The following is an 18,926-nucleotide window of genomic DNA, read 5'->3' on the forward strand; positions in this document are numbered from 1 at the left end:
ATCTGAGAGCACTCCTAACTTTTGTGTCAAAATCATTATTGAAAATACTAGATAAGGTCAGTTTCTACATCACTCATTTGCAAACTATATTCATAACTTCTCTTCCTCCTGTTCCTCTTTCAGAAAAATATATTGTTACCTTCCAACTAGCAATTTCCGTGCCCTCCCAACAATTCTATTTTTACTTCTATATGTTCCTGTCCTACATTTCATCTGTTTGTAAGAGCAGTTGCCTCATCAAACATAATACAGCTTTATACTAATTCACATTTATTCCTATGCCTTTGTTCCCATATCGTGTACTATCATCTCTAATCAAAACTCAGGCAAGGTGTTATTTTTCATTACCTAATTTACCATTGATGTCTTCCAAATATCAAATGATAGCATTTCTACTTTCTCTTTTTCTGTTTGTATGTTTAAGGAATCTTTTACTCCTTGTTCTAAATTCCTTTAACCCCATTTTGTACTTAACAATTTCTAGCTTAGACAAAATATTATCTTTTATTTTCATGTCTGCCAGGCTCTCTAGCTAGACCTAGTAGCCTTCTTGGCATGGTTTTTTTGTTCTTCTCCACTCAAGAAAAAAAAAAAGTATTTCAAGAATTTATTTCGGCTGTCTGTCAAAGTATCTTCAGTTAGAATGGTACTTTTGCAAAAGGCTGATGAAAGGTGATCGTTTGTCTCCCTTGGTGAATAAAACTGTTGTCTGTTGATACAGGAAAGGTGTATTTTTCAAGATCAGTCTTATTTGAATTGAGTGGATTTATTGCATCCATATTAAAAATACTTCTCATTTGAGAGCAAATCTGTCTTCATGTAGTCAAGCAATTAGGCAATTTCATTAATAGTGTAAAACTGCAAAGTCATTTTTGGTCTGATGTGGTAACAAAAACAACTATCCAAGAAGTTAGTTGTTTATCTAAAAAACAAATTGAGCCTGAATGCAAGACTCATATAGACCATTTTCTCTAGAATGTGTGTGTGTCATCTCCTGGTTTCCATGGAGCTTACAAGATACCTTCTACAAGACATAGGAGGCATAGACCTTATACAAATTCTGAGAAATTTTTGTAATAATTCTTTTATATCAAGGTCTTGTTTCTGGTATCTTTTTTGCCCAAGCAGATAGGCTTTCTCTTTTACAAAAATCTGGTTCTCAGAATCATGTTGCCCTTGCATTTATAGGTCAGCATGTCAATGCTACTAATGTGAATATAGTCATTCATCTATTTGTCTTCCCAGGACAGAAAAGACAAGACATTGTCTTTTAGGACTTAGCCTGAGCAAGTGCTATCAGAATTTGAGAGTTTTATTCATTATGTAGGTTCTTACATCTTATTGATTACCCAAGTTTTTGATCTGTAGCTATTTTTAGCAAGTATTTCCCCAGAAGGTTTTGACAAAAAGGTGTACGATGCTTTCTCTTTAGCATTCTTCTGCCAAGTTCCCATGCATTATTTCCTGGCTGGAAAAGGAGAACATTCATCCTGCTTAGTATGTGGCCTAATGCTCTCACTTACACCTATTGGTGTGTGTAACCCTCGTTCTGTGCCTCTCTATTCCCCAGGATTATTGTTTTTTAAAAAAAAATAATCTGTGCGTACGTGTGTACACATAATCTTTTATCACAGCTAAGCCTAAGTACTATGCAGCCATACCAGAGGAATATCTGTGCACTATGTCAATGCTGCTTTACTTGCTCTTTTGGTGTGGTTCCACTCTATCTGTTCTAAGTGCAATAAATGACAGTTTAGAGTACCTCAAATGAACAATAGTCATTAAGCAATGAGATGAGGTAAGCCCTATAGCCAATTTATCCAGAAAGGTTGGAAAACATTATTGTAATCCCTAACATACCAGTTCTGTTCCATTAAGTAGTCCTGGTAAATTGTAACAATCACTAAGCATCAGCAAACAGTACCAGGAAATAAGAAAACAAAGGTGATGGAAAAGGTAATGGTTTTTAGAATCAAAAGAACAGTTGTCACAATCTTTTGTGCAGCCTTCTTATAAACAGACATTCTAAATTTATTAATACAGTTCATCCTGTTAAATTCAACTTCTTTGACTGCTTACCCCTCTCATTACCTGCTTCCTCACAATGTATGTTAGAAGCCCTTTATTTTGTAATTCATGTAAGGCTTGGGTCAATGCTTATCCAACTCTGTATTCTGGATCTGCAAGGAGAATTTAGTATGTGCCAAGCACGTTGCCTATGTTTGAGAAAATTCTTACTCAGTTGTGCCACTTTTTGTTTAGTAAAATATTGATTATAGATCGTTCTCCCTTTTTTATTTTCTGTGTGCAACAGGAAAAGGGAGAACGCACCGTAGTGCTCCAGGGAATTGTCCCATTTTGAACGTCAGCAATCAGTTTAACTAGTTTTGTTTGGTCCTTAAGGAGATTATGTAAGAAAATCGTATTTCATTTTTTCTACATTTCTACCTCTGTAAAATTAATAAACTGTAGCAGCACAAACCATGACAAAATTTTGATGACATGGTAAAATGTGAGTTCAAAATTGTGTGACCTTGAAGATATGCCATTCACAAATACCTCGAGATTAGGTGTTAGAATATTTTTAGATGATTAATAGTAATGACAATGATTCAAATGAATCCCCATATTTATTACACTCAAAATTTATCTTTAATGTCTGAAATTAATTGCTTCTATTTTGGTCACCAATTTAGTTTCATTTTAAAAGGCAAATTGCATATTATCTTTTTAAAAGGGGCATTTGTGTATAGGGTAGAATTTGATTTTTTTGATTAGGTTTCAATTGCATATTTGCTTGTTTTAAAGGAAAGAAAGTTGTTATTTATCTGTTTCTGATCACTTTCACAGTAGCATTGCATATTCATGGACAAGAATTTCTGTAGGCATTTATTGATGTTTACATTTACTGAAACCTGCATATATTTCAGTGAAGAGCTTTTTATTTAAACCAACAATAGTGGTGAGTGTAGGAATGTATTTACAGGAAAAGTCTATGACAAATGAGGGATCCTTAAGGTGAGAAATTCAAAGCGCTTTCATTTGGAACAAATGTCTCTCCAATGACTGTGTTGGAAACTGGGCCTCCCACTTGAATGCCCTACAGTAGATTTATGGAACTCATCCCTTAAGAAACAGTAACAAGTTTGGCAAGATTTCAAACCAGCTGTTGGCAATCTCTCTTTCAAATTTGCACTGTTCATTACAGTTTATTTATTAAGACTGCTTTTTTTCTTTCAAAAATAGTTTTTCAAAATGTGAGGAACGCCTTTGAGCAAAGAGTTCTACGCATTGGTGTGGCGGTTCTTTGCAACGCTTTGTTTGTTTTAGGAAGTTCCTGGGCAGCCTCCTTGGACAATAGTTTCATTGAATAGCACCAACAGTGTGGGCAGAGGTTGACCTTGGTCACTTCCCAGGTTATTGTTAGTATCTAGCCACTTAAAGGTCATACTGTTTTAAGCTTCTGCAAAGTGAATTGAATCCTGGATCTTTCCACCTTATCTTCATCTTCTGAGGTTATCATGTCACTGCTTAAATTATGTGTTTCCTATAGCTTTAATGGATACACCCTTTCCCAGTATCCTTACCAACCCTTCAGCTTCCCTTTCACCATTGAACTCTTCAGGGTGCATAGATGTGAAGAAATACATGTGATAAGAAGTTTTATACCGATTTTCCAAACACAGCCCTGCCTAGTCAAAAGGATAAAATACAGGATATTACAGATATTTGAGAACAAACCTTAAGTGCACTTGTCCTCAAAGAGGTTTACTCTTCCCTTTAAAGTCCCACTGGCCTGTCTGTTTCCAGAAAGATGGGATCTTCCTTGTTACACTGAGCCCAAATGCAAACATCTCTCCCTTAGTTTTGCTGCTAAAAGTGATCAAAGAGAGCAAATGTCTTAGCTGGTTTGATTTATAACCTACCTGTCCCACCATCAGGTCACTTGTGACTTCATTGATTCGACAACTTTCACTGTGACCACCAAGGTATCTTTGATAGGAGCTAGCTTAGTGTCTAGAAGTTTTTAAAGGACACTGTGCTCCACTGAAATATGAACAGCCTTATATATGCTGCAGCTTTTAGAACTTCAGTTCAGCTTAGGACAACAAGGCAAAAGAGCAGCACATTCAGAACTGAGTTGTCAGTTTGAGAAAGGTATATAGAAAGAATTCAAAACTTCACCACCTAGCACTTACCATGTTTTTATTTTTTCCTTAAATATGAACTTCTTCCCTGCTTGCCAAGACAGATTTCTGATATATGCAACAGGTGTTTAGTTTTTTAAAAGCTCTACTAGGAGCATGAGGTGCAAATTCTGCTTTCCTTTTTGGGGAAAGCCAGAGAATAAATGAGGCTGCAGGCATAGGCAGGGAGCAAAATGTGCCAGCAGCCAGTGAAAAAATGTTCAAAGTGCAACTGAAATGAGAGAAATGAAAGTATTGAATTGAGGAGAAATTGGATGTAGAGCGGTAGAGGTCTGCTATAGAGCAAAGCAGTATTTGTGTCTCCTGAGTGATGAGGCTGCAGGGCTTAGAGTGGTTTGGAGAAGAGTAGGAGGTAGCTTGGAGGCAGGAGGCAGCAATAGCTTTGTGAGAAAAGGAGGGGCTATGGTCTGGAAGAACCAGGAGAAAGGTAGCCTTGAGGGTGTAGAAAGGTTTGGGGAACTTCATTTATGTGACTGGAGAGTTGTACAACTGAAAGCTCTGAGACAAGCTGGGTCTTGAAACCCTACTGTAAAACTTGTTCCCTCTATGTTTGTGCATAAGTGTCCCCTATATAATAAAGTGAAGCATAAAATATTTTAACTTAATCAGTTTGCATGGAGCAATCTGGTCTCAATAGCACACAGCTCTGTGCTGGCTAATTAAGCCTTCTGATTGCCAGCATTCTTTACAGAGAAGGAGCCCTTTCTGCAATTTCCATACAATTCACGCTGGTCTGGGCATGCCTTTGCCAAGAGTAGCCATTCAGTTTTGTTACTCATAGTTACAATCTCTTCATGTCTTGGGCAACGTAAAGCCTGTGTATTTTGTCAACTGCATAGAAAGTAGGAACCCAACTCTCATATGCCCAGAGCTCCAGGTTAAATGAGATTTAGGGCATTAAGTCACTAAGAATAGTGGCATAATATGTAATATTTGTATTTATTGTAGTCTGCTTTGTCCTGGCTGTGCATTTTACCTACCAACTTTTAGATTTGATTTCTGACCATTAAATTTGACTGAAGTCAATAGATATTTTTAAACGACTAAGCTGCCACATGTTGGTGTAAAATAACCAGTGTATTATAAATCTCCTGTATAAGGACATGGTTACATTAGCTTTGCATTATGTTTGTTAACAGAGCATTGATCTAGTGGTGACATTAATGTACTAAACTCCAAAACTGCAAGAAAATTGCATTACTTTTTACCACTGATTGGTCCACCTGCTCTGTGTTTATTCCCTAATCTGCACATGGAACAGTGTGAGTAGTAGTGCCCATTTTAAAAAAATAATTTAAAGTAAAAAAAAAAGTGGGTAGTGTGAAGAAAATTTGTGATGGTATATAATGATGTTTTATTGGAATTCATTAGCATTCGTATACATTATGCTTTTGTAGGTTTACCATTTTCAAGAAGTGCAGCAACCCTAATAAAACATTTATGCCATACTACAGTATAATGCATAGGCTTGAATATGTTTATTGGTTGAGAATGTATGTCTTTGTTATAGGAGCTTGTATTCCCTTTGTTTGAAAATACTCCCCATTTATTTAGGAAGCCCCATCTAAGTGGTGTTTGTCTGGCCTAAAACTGCAGAAGTGAAAATACTTGCTAGTGCAAGTCTATTTTTCATGCATGAATGTAAAAGTTATGCATAATGCATTTTTTAACTTAAAAGAAATTGATTTGCTGCAATATTAAAAATATATTAAGTTCTTTGTTAGCAGTAGAAACTGCTCACTTGATGTAGAGCATTGTTCTTATTAGAGAAGAGAATGGTAGTTGGAGTTCATATTTCTGTATCAGAATTTTCCAATGTTGATCAGTCAAGTAAGGGTTGTAAAAAATACCACACATATTAGAATTTTATTATATAATATTTGGATGTTGGCAGTCACAGTCCCCAACGTCAAATTTGTTGACAAGCAGTATGTAATTATTTCACTAATTAAAATGACTTCTTGTCAGCCATGGAATATTTACAGTTTATTCCTTTTTTTCTGGATGTCGCTGTCCTTCACTTATCGCCAGTTTGTTGTATACCGTGAACTTTGATGATCATTGCTAAGGGTCTGGAAAAGCATTTTCCATCTTCATAAGATTTAATCTCCTTTGGATTCACTTTGCTTATGTGATCTGGCCAATACATAAAGTTTTTTGTTCTTGGCCAGCTGGTGGAAAATCATTGCCAGTTGGGTTATACTTTTGAGATACGTTTTTCTGTTAATATGAACTGTGTGAGAATTTGTGTGAGAGATTTCAAGAACATTTTTCTGGAACAGAATGGTGTAATAATATACATAGTATAGCTTTTATGGTTTCTCTTCATCAGCTGGACCCCCTTCTTCTTTAGTTGAATACACTATATCAACTTGAGGAACCTCCAAGCTTTTGGTAACAGAACGCTGATGGCTCCTAAATATCCCTGTACTTTATTGTATTCTTTCAAAGCCCCTCATGTGGGGGCTGTTTGAATATATTGTGAATTATATTTAGTTTCTCTTCTGTAAGTTTTTAATGTTTTTGTCTTCTCAATGCATTTATCTTTAAAATCATTTTAATGTTGTTTTTATACATCCACCTGCCTTTTCACTGAATCATAGAATATCTCTTTAAGCTACATTGGACTGGAGAGAGTTTTATCCTGTTGTTGTTCTTCCATATTTTGCCTTGGTCAGTTGAACAGCCCTTGGGGGAAAAAGAAAAACAGATTTTGGAGTATATTGTGGAATTCGGCTGAAGGAAGTGAACCAAAGGAGGAGCATCATAGGCACAGTTTTGCTCTAGATTTCTAAAACTGTATCTATTAGCCAGGATTTTGGAAAAAAGTCTGACAGAGGTTTGGCTTTTTGGTGAATGTGGATGTGAAAACACATTTCTGAAAGCTTTAGGTCCTGCAAAGTTCTAATTTCATTGTCAGAAGCAGTAAGCAGGGAAACTTTAGGGTAGCAAGAACAGGGTATATTATCAGAAAAGGGAAGGAGTCTAAGATGGATAGTATTAAGTGTTTGAGGCTATTTCTCCTGTTGTGGAACTGTTCCTTTAAATAAATCCAACTAAAGCCAGAATCTCAGATTAGCCAGTTGTTCAGAGCTGTTTTTTCTTTACAACTGCTCGTTTATATCTATTTAAGGTTAGGTCTTTTAAATTCTTTTTTTCTGGAGTAAAATCAAGGATGAAGATAAACAGGTACATTTCTTATGGGCTCTATTAGAAGGTAGAGGAATAATAATGAAACCATATGCAAGACTTCTGCTTAGAAAACATTAAATGTCTGTTCTTTGGTACCTAAGTCTTTCACTCATCTTCTAACAAGTCCATTAAGCATACTTGAGCACTCCTCTTTGCTCACTGTTTGGTTCTGGTTTCCCTGCTTCCTAAGTTTTCTTCCACTGACTTCCTCTCTCATTCTACTTCCATTGTAACTCCACCTTGTTCTTCAGATATCAGGACAGGGACACCTGTGGCTAACCTTCAGCTACTAACTCCTACTGTTATTCCCTTCTGGATAAGAAGGGGGTGTAAATATAATGCATTGATCTTAACTGCCAGTGCATTATACCCTGCCAGTTTCCTGGAGTGTTCCCTACACAACACCTTTCCTACTTCATTACACTGAGTATCTTCATTCTCCTCCTTCAGAATGTTCCAAAACCCTCATGTCTTTCAGGTAACGTTTTGCCAATAACTACTTAGTGTTGCTCCTGCCTCATCTCTTAATCTACTTATTTAGCTTGTGTTGTGGTATAAAAAAAAAAAATCATAAAACCTGAGGCAGAAAAATTTGTTTTCAGTGTCACTGTTGAGGCTCTTTTTATTAGTCCTATGTTTTGCTTAGAACAAAACGAGTAATAGAAATTTCTACATCACACAGGTGACTGATGGGGACAGAAGTATACGTTCTTTTGATTTAGAACACTTACTTGCACATCTTTCATTCTAATCTTTTCCAGCTACAAGGGTTCATCTGTGATGGGGTTCTTGTGTCTGGTTGAGTTTCTGAAAAACAAGGAGTGTACAGGAAGAACATTGTACAGTGTTCTAGAACATTGTACAGGAGCTGACGAGCGATAGATAAGGATATACCTGAATTCCTTTCTGTGGCATTTGCTGTGAAAAAAAAATATTTTTTTATTCCTACTGTCCCTTGCCTTCTTGGAAATACCCTATTTCATTCCCAGAACAGATGTAGTATAGTTTGTGCAATACTTATATCACTCTGATTCATCCATTGAGAAGCATCCGAGTTGCATTCTGCCAGGTTCCTGCAGAAAACATGTTATCATGTATATTAACTGTGCCATGGATGTAAAACAAGAGTTGACCTTAGACTATCTCCTTGTAATTTATATTTTCAAGCATTTATAATTTCATTGCTCGCAATGTACACATTGCATATGTATTCCTCTATATATTTTGAAGAAAGAAGGAGTGAATAATGTCAGTTACATGCACCTCTAATATCTCCAATCTCATTTCTGACTGAATGATAAACCTTCAACACAACTTGAACAGCCACAATACCCACATCGGTAAGTAACAGAAGAAAAACTTTTTCCCTGAAGGGCAATGCATAATGCTGTCACTTACAACTTTTCCCCAAGTTTCTGTGGTATGTAGTGTTTTTCTTAATGTCCTAGTTCCATGTCATTATGTGCAATTATCAGCATTTATTTTTTTCTTATTATTTTTCAAAACAAAATTAAATATATTAGTTTTGGAAAAAAGTTTCAAATTAGTGACATGATTTGGGGTTCTACTTGATTATGTCTTATTGTCTGGGACTGGTAATATCTCAACCAGGATATTGGGCCAAGTATCTTTGCTCTAACTCCTGTTGTTTTCTTTTCAAATAAGGATCTTTTTTCCCTCTTGAGACGTCTTTTTTTTTTTTTAATTAGGAAAAATACAGCAACTAGGTTACAACTGCATATATTTTAATTGAATCTGTCTTCTAAAGGAGATATATTTTATTTAAGAATGACAGGGTTTTATTGGTCAGTATACTAGAATTGCTTGGAGATTTGCTTGGAGTCCCATGAAAACAGTAATGTGGGTGTTTCACTTGAGAGTTCAAAACAGGTACTATTTTAATGCCGTAAGACCAGGGAAGGAAAGCAACAATCTACATAAATGTTTCCAGTGTATTTTACTAGCGGACATCCTATCAGAACTAAATATTTAAATCGTTAATATATTGCTTATTTGCATTATTTTCTTGAGAATCGAGTGCAAGTAAAAAAACATTCAGTTGACTGGGTTTTGAATATGAATTTCTCCATTTTGCATGGGTCAGGTAAAAACAAACAGGGCAAACTAACTTGTGCTTTTGCTAGTGTGCTCCAGAGAGCATAAAGCATAGTTGAATTTCCATGGTTCTTTCAGTCTTCGGATTCCTTGCTGAGATTTCTTGAAGAAAAGACAGTTAATGTTTTTTGAAAGGGTTCACCTCAGTTGTGTGGGACGTTGTTTTACATAAGCTGTGAAACAACCATCAGATAATAAAAACTTTCAATTCAGTCTTGACTCAGACTAGAAGGATATCTCTAAAGTCATTTTTATTGTCTTCTTCCTCTCTACTTCAAATGACACAACACAAGTTTAATTTATCAGTAAAAGAGGTTTATTTACTGGATTCAGCAATTCTGAAAGGAACTGTTGCTGTAAATGAATGTTCTATTTTACATGCTTCTAACAATACAAAGCCCTTTGAACAGCAACCTCATTCGTTTCTTTCATCCTCTGCATCACCTAGGAAAAAAATGTATATAATAAAGGAAAAGTAATCAGGTGGGAGATGTTGGGGGAGAGGTTGTATACGTGGTATATTTAAAATAAAAATCTAATGTTGGTCTGGCATTAAAATTTTCTGGTTGGGCAGCATAATTTTTAACTGGGAATCATCATAGCAGTGGCTAAAATCTCTAGGCCTGGGTCAACAGGAATCTGTATTGCATTCTGTCAGGTATCAGTCATGATACTTGCCAGGCCTGATACTCCCAGTTATAGCATACTATGATCATATGATTTGTAGAAGGTATAGGGTGTTTTTTTCTTCAGTTAGAGTTTTAGGACTTCATTATTCTTCATATCCAAATCAGATAAGTAACATGTATTCTGTCAAAAATGTTAGTGAATTCAGCATGCAACATATGTGCCAGATTGGTAATATATTGAAATACAAATTATCAACAAAGCAAGTTTAAAATGCCATTATAAAGCATCATTTATTCCAGAAATTAGAGTCTGTGTCTTTGTCCTCTAGAGGTGTCTCAGAGAGTCAAATTGATGTCTTGCATGTACTGCTAACTGATTGTGTGGAAATTTTTTTAAGTTTACTTTTTCTTTATTCTTCTGTCTTTTTTACCCATCTTCCCCCATTGTAGCAAATTAGACGGCCGGATGAAAGCAAAGGAGTTGCTAGTAGAGTTGGATCCCTCAAAGTAAATATGTTTCTAACATTTATTTTGCAAGTTTTCTTCTATAGCCTACACTTTTCCTTTTGAAGGGGGAGGTGAGGGGAGGGAGGGAAGGGGCTTTTCCATTTCTCACCATCCCATCATTTTTATTTCAGTATTCTTATTGCTGTTGGGTCATATTTTGTTTGTTTCTGTGCTACACATAGAACAACCTACTGAAGGCAGGCTGCCAGTTAGTTAGCTTTGAATGTCACCACAAATAAGATACAGTAACAACTTTCTTGAAGTGCCTGTAATTTGGTGATCATGATTAAACCACTTCTCTGATCTATGTTGTTTGTTGTCTCTTAACTGCCTGTTACATGGAGAAGTGATTTACTCATCTTCAGACTACTGCTTCCCATCTTGAAACATAATTAAACTTTTATAGTGCTCACACTTTTTGCATTTAATTCTGCAAAAGACTATTACAAGAGAGTTGAATATTTCATGTATATCTAGCCTTTAAATCACAAAAAATCAGAGCAAATAAAGAGGAAATGAGAGAGAGATTCATGTGAGGCTAATAAGAATGGAGCCACTGTCTTGCTAATAACTAGTCCCTTCTGCCTTTTTTATTTTTGTACGAACATACTCAAGTATTTACTATATTAAATACTTAACAGAACAGGCAGATATTTAAATCAGTGCCCACCATGCATAGTGTTACACCCTAATAAATGGTTGAACACACAGGATGTAATCTATACCAAGATGCTGATCATATGCAGTCCAAGCCATTCTGTTAAGGTTCCATCTCAACAGTTGCCTCTTTTTCAGCCATCCAATTTTCCACTTTTTTTCCACTTTATTTCCTTTTAGCACCTTCTCAAGCACTAATTATTTCATTTTTCTTCTGCATTCTCCTTGCCTTTCCTGTCTTCTTGGTTTTTGATCTTTTGTTTTGGTTTTGTATGTGAGTGTATTGCCTTTGTTCAAGGACAAGCCATCCTCTCTGTTCTCTAACACTGCTCTACAGCTGCTCTTTGTGAAAATGTTATTTCACTGAGCATAAAGAAGGGGAGGGGAAGGATTAATTATGCACCTCTTTGCAGTAATGCCACCGTTTGAATTGATCTCAGCATAGAAAAGTAAGCCAGTTGCTATTTGTTTATACAAGTTATAGCTAGAGGCATCTGTAGCATTCCTCACTGTCTGTGAGGCTTTATCTTTTCATCTTGTGTTTTGGGAAGTGGTTTTAGTTACAGTGTAAATAAGAAGAGCACTGTACCTGAATGAGACACTGTTTCAGTGGGAGACATTCAGGACCACTGAATTCACATGGAGGAAAATACAAGAGAGCCACAGTTTCTATGCTGGTTTTGAAAAATGTATATGTAATTACTGTGACCTGTGCATTTTAATGGGTCATCACATACAATTCTAGATGTGTAATGCATATACATATGCAGAAGACGCAGCTTATTTAGGTGGTGGGCTTCACCTATTATTTTTATGAACACCCACTGACACCTAATTTAGGATTATTGTTTCTGTGTATGATTGCCCAGGATTTGATTTCATGACCCAAAATACATATTTAGACACAAAATCTTGTATGAATATCCTTATAGAAAATGGGAAATCCTAATTGACGTTCAAATGTGAAAATTCACCTCTTAAAAGTTTTTTTTTGATTGAAATAAATTCTAGAACACAGCCTTACCAATAAACAAGCAAATAAATAAATAAATAAATGAACAACGTAGCAGAGATTCAGTAGCTTTAGAATGATCTGTCCCTTGATTTTTCATTTTTTTTCCTGTACTGAAAAAAGAGCTATGTTAATCAAGCAGAAAATCTTGTTTCCAGATTCCAAGTTTACTAAGCTTGTATGTCTGTGTTGTTCAAGGCAGTTTGATGTCTTGAAATGTTTTGCCAGAGGCAGTGAGAAATGTTTTATGCTATGACTTATTTAAAAAAAAACAAAACAAAAAACACCAAAAAAACCCACAAAAACAAAGAAAATAAGGAAAAAAAAAAAGCGTGATGAGAGAACAGGTTGCTTTTTCAATTCATTTTCTGATGTTTACATGTAGCTCCATCGAAAGCTGGAGGAGCTCAGAGATCACCTAGAAGGCAATGTCAAAGGATGCTCTCTCCGAGTAAATGTACGATTTCACTCGGTGATCTGTTTTTTTAAAACTTCCGCTGGCTGGTAACACCAAATCTGATTGGTTTGTCCTCTCATCCCCATCTTTTTTCTTTCTCTCTCTCTTTCTCCCGTTGTGTTTTCTTTCTTTTCTAGCTGGGGTTTCATTTTAAGGTGTGTGAGAAACCTGACCTAATTGACAGGATTTGTTTAAAAGAATATCCTACTACATTTTAATGACTGCTAATCAAACTGCTTGGCTTTACAGCAACTAAAAAAGATCCCTTTCCAAAATTGAAGTTGCTTATCTAAAAGTTGCCTGAACATTAAACTTAGCAACAAATAAAATGGATATCCTTAATTTAAAGGATAAAAATACCTTCTGCCAGTGATTGATAGCCTTGCCTGAACTGAAAGCTATGGCTGATGGAAGGTAATCCAAAAGCATATAGGTTCACATGTACCTCTGTCTTTGCCTTTAATCTTTTTGGGTCCCTATTTTATCTCACAAAATAGGTTAATATTTGGTTGAATACCTACTATGCAAATTTTGTTGCTTGTTTTTTTAGCAGACTAATACAAAAAATTATGCAGCATATTTCTTATACATTAGGTTTGTTCTGTAATGAAAAAAAATTGTGAAAAAAGGATTAGGATCTAGTATATCAATCATGACACCCCTATAAAGTTGCCCATTTTTCACAGTAATATTTAATAAAGCAAGTCAAGTCCAACATAACAGTACAGACAACCGTACTGTGTTTAGTAGTTCACCTCAAAAATTAAGATCAGCTTTTCAGCAATACTACAGAAGTGAGTTTAAGCCACATAATTTAATGTATAATGAAAATTAGAAAAAAGGGACAGTTGTGAGCATGGTAGATGTGAAAGTTAGTAACCATTTATCCCTTTGCACATCCATCCAGTGAAGAATCTTAGAATAATTTCTTCAGGTTCATGTCCTGTTTGTGTCTTCCATACACTATGACTGTTGTCATTCTCAGCACTATCATTCTAATGCATAGTCCACTATTGTTATATAGTGCAAGATAATTTTAGTAATGATAATGATTTGATAATTTTTACCCCTTTTGGATACTTTTGCATATCCAGCTATGTATCTGACATAAAGTTGATTTCTGCTCATTGTCAAGTAGAAGTCCCTGAGTTTATAATCTTTTACAGGTCAAATACAAGGAGATTGAGCTGCTAATATGTTGCAGCTTTCTATAAAAATAAATTTGATTAAAGGACTGTATGTTTTCCCTGGCAAATCTTTAAGAATCAAGTTTTGGGGGGAATAAACTGTGGGATATTTTAGATTTGATGGCAAACTTATTAATCATAATCAAGACAAAGCATGTTCCTTTATTTTAGACTCCTTCATGATTTAGTACTAGTGAATTAATGTAAAGCCAGAAAAAAATTATGCCATGAAACTTTGTACTACAAAAAAGGTGTTCTAATCACACATTATTTCACAGAATGTCACAGGGAAAGGTTTCAAATGAAAAGCTGTGACCACATTAGCCATGACAAATTAGTTGTCATGAAGTTGTCCTGTTCCACTATGCCACTATATCTGTTATTTCGTGGCCGTATTCTACACAATGTACGAAAGTCAGATTGTGAACTAAGAAATGTTCCATATATTCTGCATATGCCCTTCAAGTTTCTTAAAACAAGCAGGACACATTGCAAGTATAATAACATATAACTAAAATCTGCTGCTTTGTCACTGCTGCTCTGATTCATGCTGTAATAATGGATGTTTTAGATAAGGCAACATTTTTAAAAAAACATATACAAATGACTGATCAAAGAAAAGAACAAATCCTTACTAAATAGTGGACAATTGGAAAGAAAATAATGATGGATCTGTTAATAGTTCATCTTTAAAATAATTTTCATCTCTTCCATACTGCTTTTGAAATGGGGTTTAGGTGCAAGTTGTTAATACTCCTACATGGCAAATGTATTGAATGGTGTGGGAGGGGGAGCATATAGTATCTGATGGCCAGCCCCAAAAGTGAAAATCAAATGCTATTGCACAATTGTGTCTACTATTAAGGTGGAACCTTTGTTCCAGAATGAATTGCAAAGACGTGCTTTCCAGATTAAATTCAAAGGCTATTGGAAATATGTAGGAAACATTGGAATTCTGCAGAATATCCCAGATTCCACCAAAAGTTTAGAAAGCCTGCCAGATATTTAAAATAAAATTGCACTGAAAACATGAAAATTTGAGTTAATTAAGCAGTTTGGGGGTTTGAGTAGTTTTCATTTTAAAACACTACTTTTAGTATCAGCAGTAACGCATAACCTTTCACAAAAAAATTCATCCTGACCTGAGATTTGTTTTTCCATTTCTTCTTGAGATCTTCATTCATCTTTCTTGCAGCTATTCCAGTTCTTTTCATGGCTTAATCCTTTGACCCCTCCCAGAGACCAGTGTTTGAAGCTGAACTTAAATATTGTTTAGAAAAATTAGTCTTCTATCACTTGAACATATTAGCAATCCCTACTGTTCAAATTAATGTAGCAGTAGCAAATCAGTGTATTAGCTACTGACATTATCAACAGTGAAACAGCTGACTGGTTTATATTTTAGAACTCATAATACCTGCTAAAACTGATACCTTCCTAAAAGTGTGACATTCAGCTGAAATTCAACAGAACAATACTGCTTTAATCTGGGGGGGGGGGGGGGTGTTTGGTTGTTGTTTTTTTTTTTTGTAATTGTGCAGGCTAAGAATTTTAAATGCAAGTTTAAATTCTGCAGAAAAATATTATGGAAATCCCATCAGAAAAAAAATTAAATCTAAGTATAGAAGTTCTACACAGAGTTCCCAAGTAATATGCCAAACAATTTTTATGTGGCTTTTGACCAGCGTGGTTCCAAATCAAAGATTCTGGTTTTGTTCAAGAAAAATGTTATCAGAATTCATAGTAGAGGCCAAATACTGTCCATGGATGATGTTTAATGAAACCAGGATTATAATTTTTCATACAGAACTGTATCACTCAGAGTCTACAGTCTCCTCCATGCAGTGTGTTCTGTCTTACTTTAAGTACCTGCCTTCTTTGATCATGATGAAGGATTACATTTATGGGGTTTTTATTCATGGTCTAAATATTCCATTATTAAAGATCTGACTCAAGCCAGTGAGGCCCTCAGACTAACAACAAATTGCTCTTACAGCCTTTGAACCAGATTCTCAGTTGGTGTAAATAGGCATAGCTCTTTTAAAATCATTCTCACAGTGGGGAATTTCTGTGACTGACAACATGGCCCCTTAACTTGAATGTTCATGGGGGAAAAGCTCAAATGTTAGCATGGTAGCTTCACCTAACCTAATATGTAGGGTTTGTCAGGTAGCATACAGAATAAGGACCATCACTGGAGTTCATATATGACAGCAATTTGTAAGCAGAGTAGGTGATTGCAGAATTATCAAAGGAGCTTGGAAAAGTATTGACATTTAATTTCAGTAACACAGAAGCAATGCACTTACAAAATGCTGAAATCAGGCAGATGCTCAGAAATGGAGACTAGTTAGAAAGAAAGCAATGACATAGAAATGATCAGTGTGCAGCAGATTAAACAGTCTCATTGTGAGATCCTATTGAAAATAAACAGCAATCACTATGTGCAGAAGTGTGGTATGAGCATAATCCTTTCTTCAAGAACATTAGATCGTTTTGAGACTAGAACACTTGAGCATACCTTTGATTTCATCATTATGAGAAAATGACATAGGTAAATTGAGAGTCTATACATGTATGAATAAGAAAAAAAGAATTTAGAATGAGTGAGATTAAGAGGTTAAGGAAAATTGTGTGTGTTTGAGCATAGGCAAAAATAAAATATACAGGTATCTTGGTGAAGAGAATTCATTTGCCTCTATACAACTGGAACTATGAAAAAGAAAATGCAAAATTATTTAAAGTGGTTAAATACTAATAGGAATAAGACTGAAGTTAAATGGTAAGTTTAGCCTAGATATTAATGAAAATATGGATAATTAGATCACAGGATAATTTGACAAGGAAAATAATAGCATGCTACTTACAGCAGTTGTCTAAGAGAAGATTTAAAGAAGTAGAGAAGTGTCTAGCATACCCCCATAAGTTAGGGTGAGGAGAAGACAAGATAAGCCAAGTTCTTCCAAACTTTGCGGAGTACGATTCCAAACCTCATCATTGTTGTTTCTGTTTATCTAGTTGCTGATGCTTAAAAAACTGCTGCTGTGATGTTTCTTGCTGTTACTGCATTCTTTGGATCCTCACCTGCAAAACCGGAGCTAAAGTTTCTTCTTGTTCCATGCTGTTGCAAGACAAACCATGAGAACAATGGTTGGACATTATTGATGAGAATCTTGATTAGAGACTCATTCAGAAGTCTTAGGTGAATAGCAGAACCCCTGTTCTAAGCAAAAGCATGCCTTATCTTTCTTAGAAAGCTTTCAAAGCAATGTTTCTAGAAACAGTTTTTGCTCTGTCAGAAGGGGTTCTCTCTTCTTCTTGTTCTTCTTTTTTTTGTTTGTTTACAAAATAGACTTTAAGAATAATACTTGATTTCTTAAAACTTCATTTTCTACTCTATTTGTCTGAAGGAATTTTCTGTTTGTGGCTTAATCCTTCTGCAAATCATCTCACTATAAGAAAACATTTCATCAGGTGAAAAAAGTGCTGAGTGTGTATGAACATTTAAGAAGTGAATTGATTCAGATTTCCTTAGTGATGTTATCTAGAAGAGCAAACAAAATACACAATGCTAGAAAGGAACAAAAATATTTTCAGAGTATAAAAAAATTTTCAGCGAAGAAAGAACAGCTATATAGAAGTATATAATGGAGACAGAAATGAACACAGATAAATGTGACTGTAGAATTCTCCTGGAAGCGGTATTTTATATTTCAATGAAGACTTATGAAATACACATTTGAGTTTGAAGAATATTCATGAGAGACTTTTTATGAGTACCATGTTCTCTGCTCAGTCCATCATAATACCTAAGTCAGCAAGTGGTCACTAATAATTTATGTGGGAATTCTTGCTGGGTTCATCTTTACCACCGATGTATCCAAACTGCTGTACAGATACTAATTTTGTTGAAGTCTAAGGAAGTTTTGCTAGGGCTTCTCATAATTCATTTTCCACCCCTAGAAAAAAATCAAGAGGAGATTTTGAATGCATTTATAAGAACCATGTCTTTTTAAATTTTATTTATTAGGCTGCTTTTACTTTTTCTTCACAGCCAGTTGTCATCCGATTATTATTAATCTAACAAAAGTTAAGGAGAAAAAAAAAACCACACCTCAGACTACTCTTTGTAATTGAAACATGGAATGTTTTCAACCAAAGAAAGGATTTTCAGATTTGTTAGGAAAAGAAATCCTATAAATAACTGGAGAGTCCTTTTTTAATACTTGAGTTATGTCTCACTGATTAATAATATAGAAAAATGGGTATCTTGTATAAACAAGGTGTTTCTTAAGCAATCAATAAAACCATAGTCTTACCAATTAACTTGTGTTTGTGCTGACAGCTTTCAACAGTGGACAGTGTCCCTGACAAATCAGAGCACTTTACATTGCTTAGGGACATAATCTGCAGATTTCAACTGACCTATATCTGGCCATTAGTCATGTAACTTTGCAAGTTATTCTGGTTTTCGGGGCAGTGAGACTGAAGAAAAACCTCCATTGTCAAAATGCTGGTTCTGAGCATCTGAAAGCATAGATAGATACAGAGAAGAACAGGGCCTCTAATGCGTTTTCACATTGTAACCTCTGCAGAGTTCGAATAAAATTTAGAATAAAACTTAGAGTTTTAAATTAAAGAGATGGTTAAAGCTTCATCCTAGATTACTTTATTATTCTAAGGATAGTGTTGTCAGTTATGTAGAGGAGGAAGGATTGATAGTTGTCTTCAGATTCATCATTAGTTTTTACTATTTTATAAATACAATACTTTTTTGTAAGAAGCTTCCACCTTAAAAGGCATAAATTTGGAGTTTCTGAAATAGCTGGTCATGGAAACTTAATGAACCCCCTGCTACTATCTCAGTGCTGGAACCACCTATACAGAAAACCTTCTGAGACCCTTATTGTGCCACCATTTCTTTTTTAACAATGTTTTCTTTTCCCCACTGCACAACCAGGC

At 35.3% G+C, this 18,926-nt stretch overlaps 1 protein-coding gene across 9 annotated transcripts in view; it reads left to right on the plus strand.

Moving 5' to 3' along the window:
- GPHN (gephyrin) overlaps nt 1-18,926 on the plus strand; it is a 312,554-nt gene that overhangs the window by 220,556 nt on the left and 73,072 nt on the right. For 5 of the 9 annotated variants that reach the window (XM_075030425.1, XM_075030426.1, XM_075030427.1 and 2 more), the window contains one exon: nt 10,595-10,651. The exons of 3 other annotated variants lie outside the window; for them this stretch is intronic. In XM_075030425.1, the coding sequence (XP_074886526.1) occupies nt 10,595-10,651 (57 nt within the window). Of the gene's footprint in view, nt 1-10,594; nt 10,652-12,705; nt 12,778-18,926 lie in introns of all 9 variants that reach the window. One more of the 9 variants, XM_075030434.1, reaches the window with a different exon arrangement.

This window comes from Buteo buteo, chromosome 6, assembly GCF_964188355.1.
Source record: "Buteo buteo chromosome 6, bButBut1.hap1.1, whole genome shotgun sequence".
NCBI classification, from domain to species: Eukaryota; Metazoa; Chordata; class Aves; order Accipitriformes; family Accipitridae; genus Buteo; species Buteo buteo.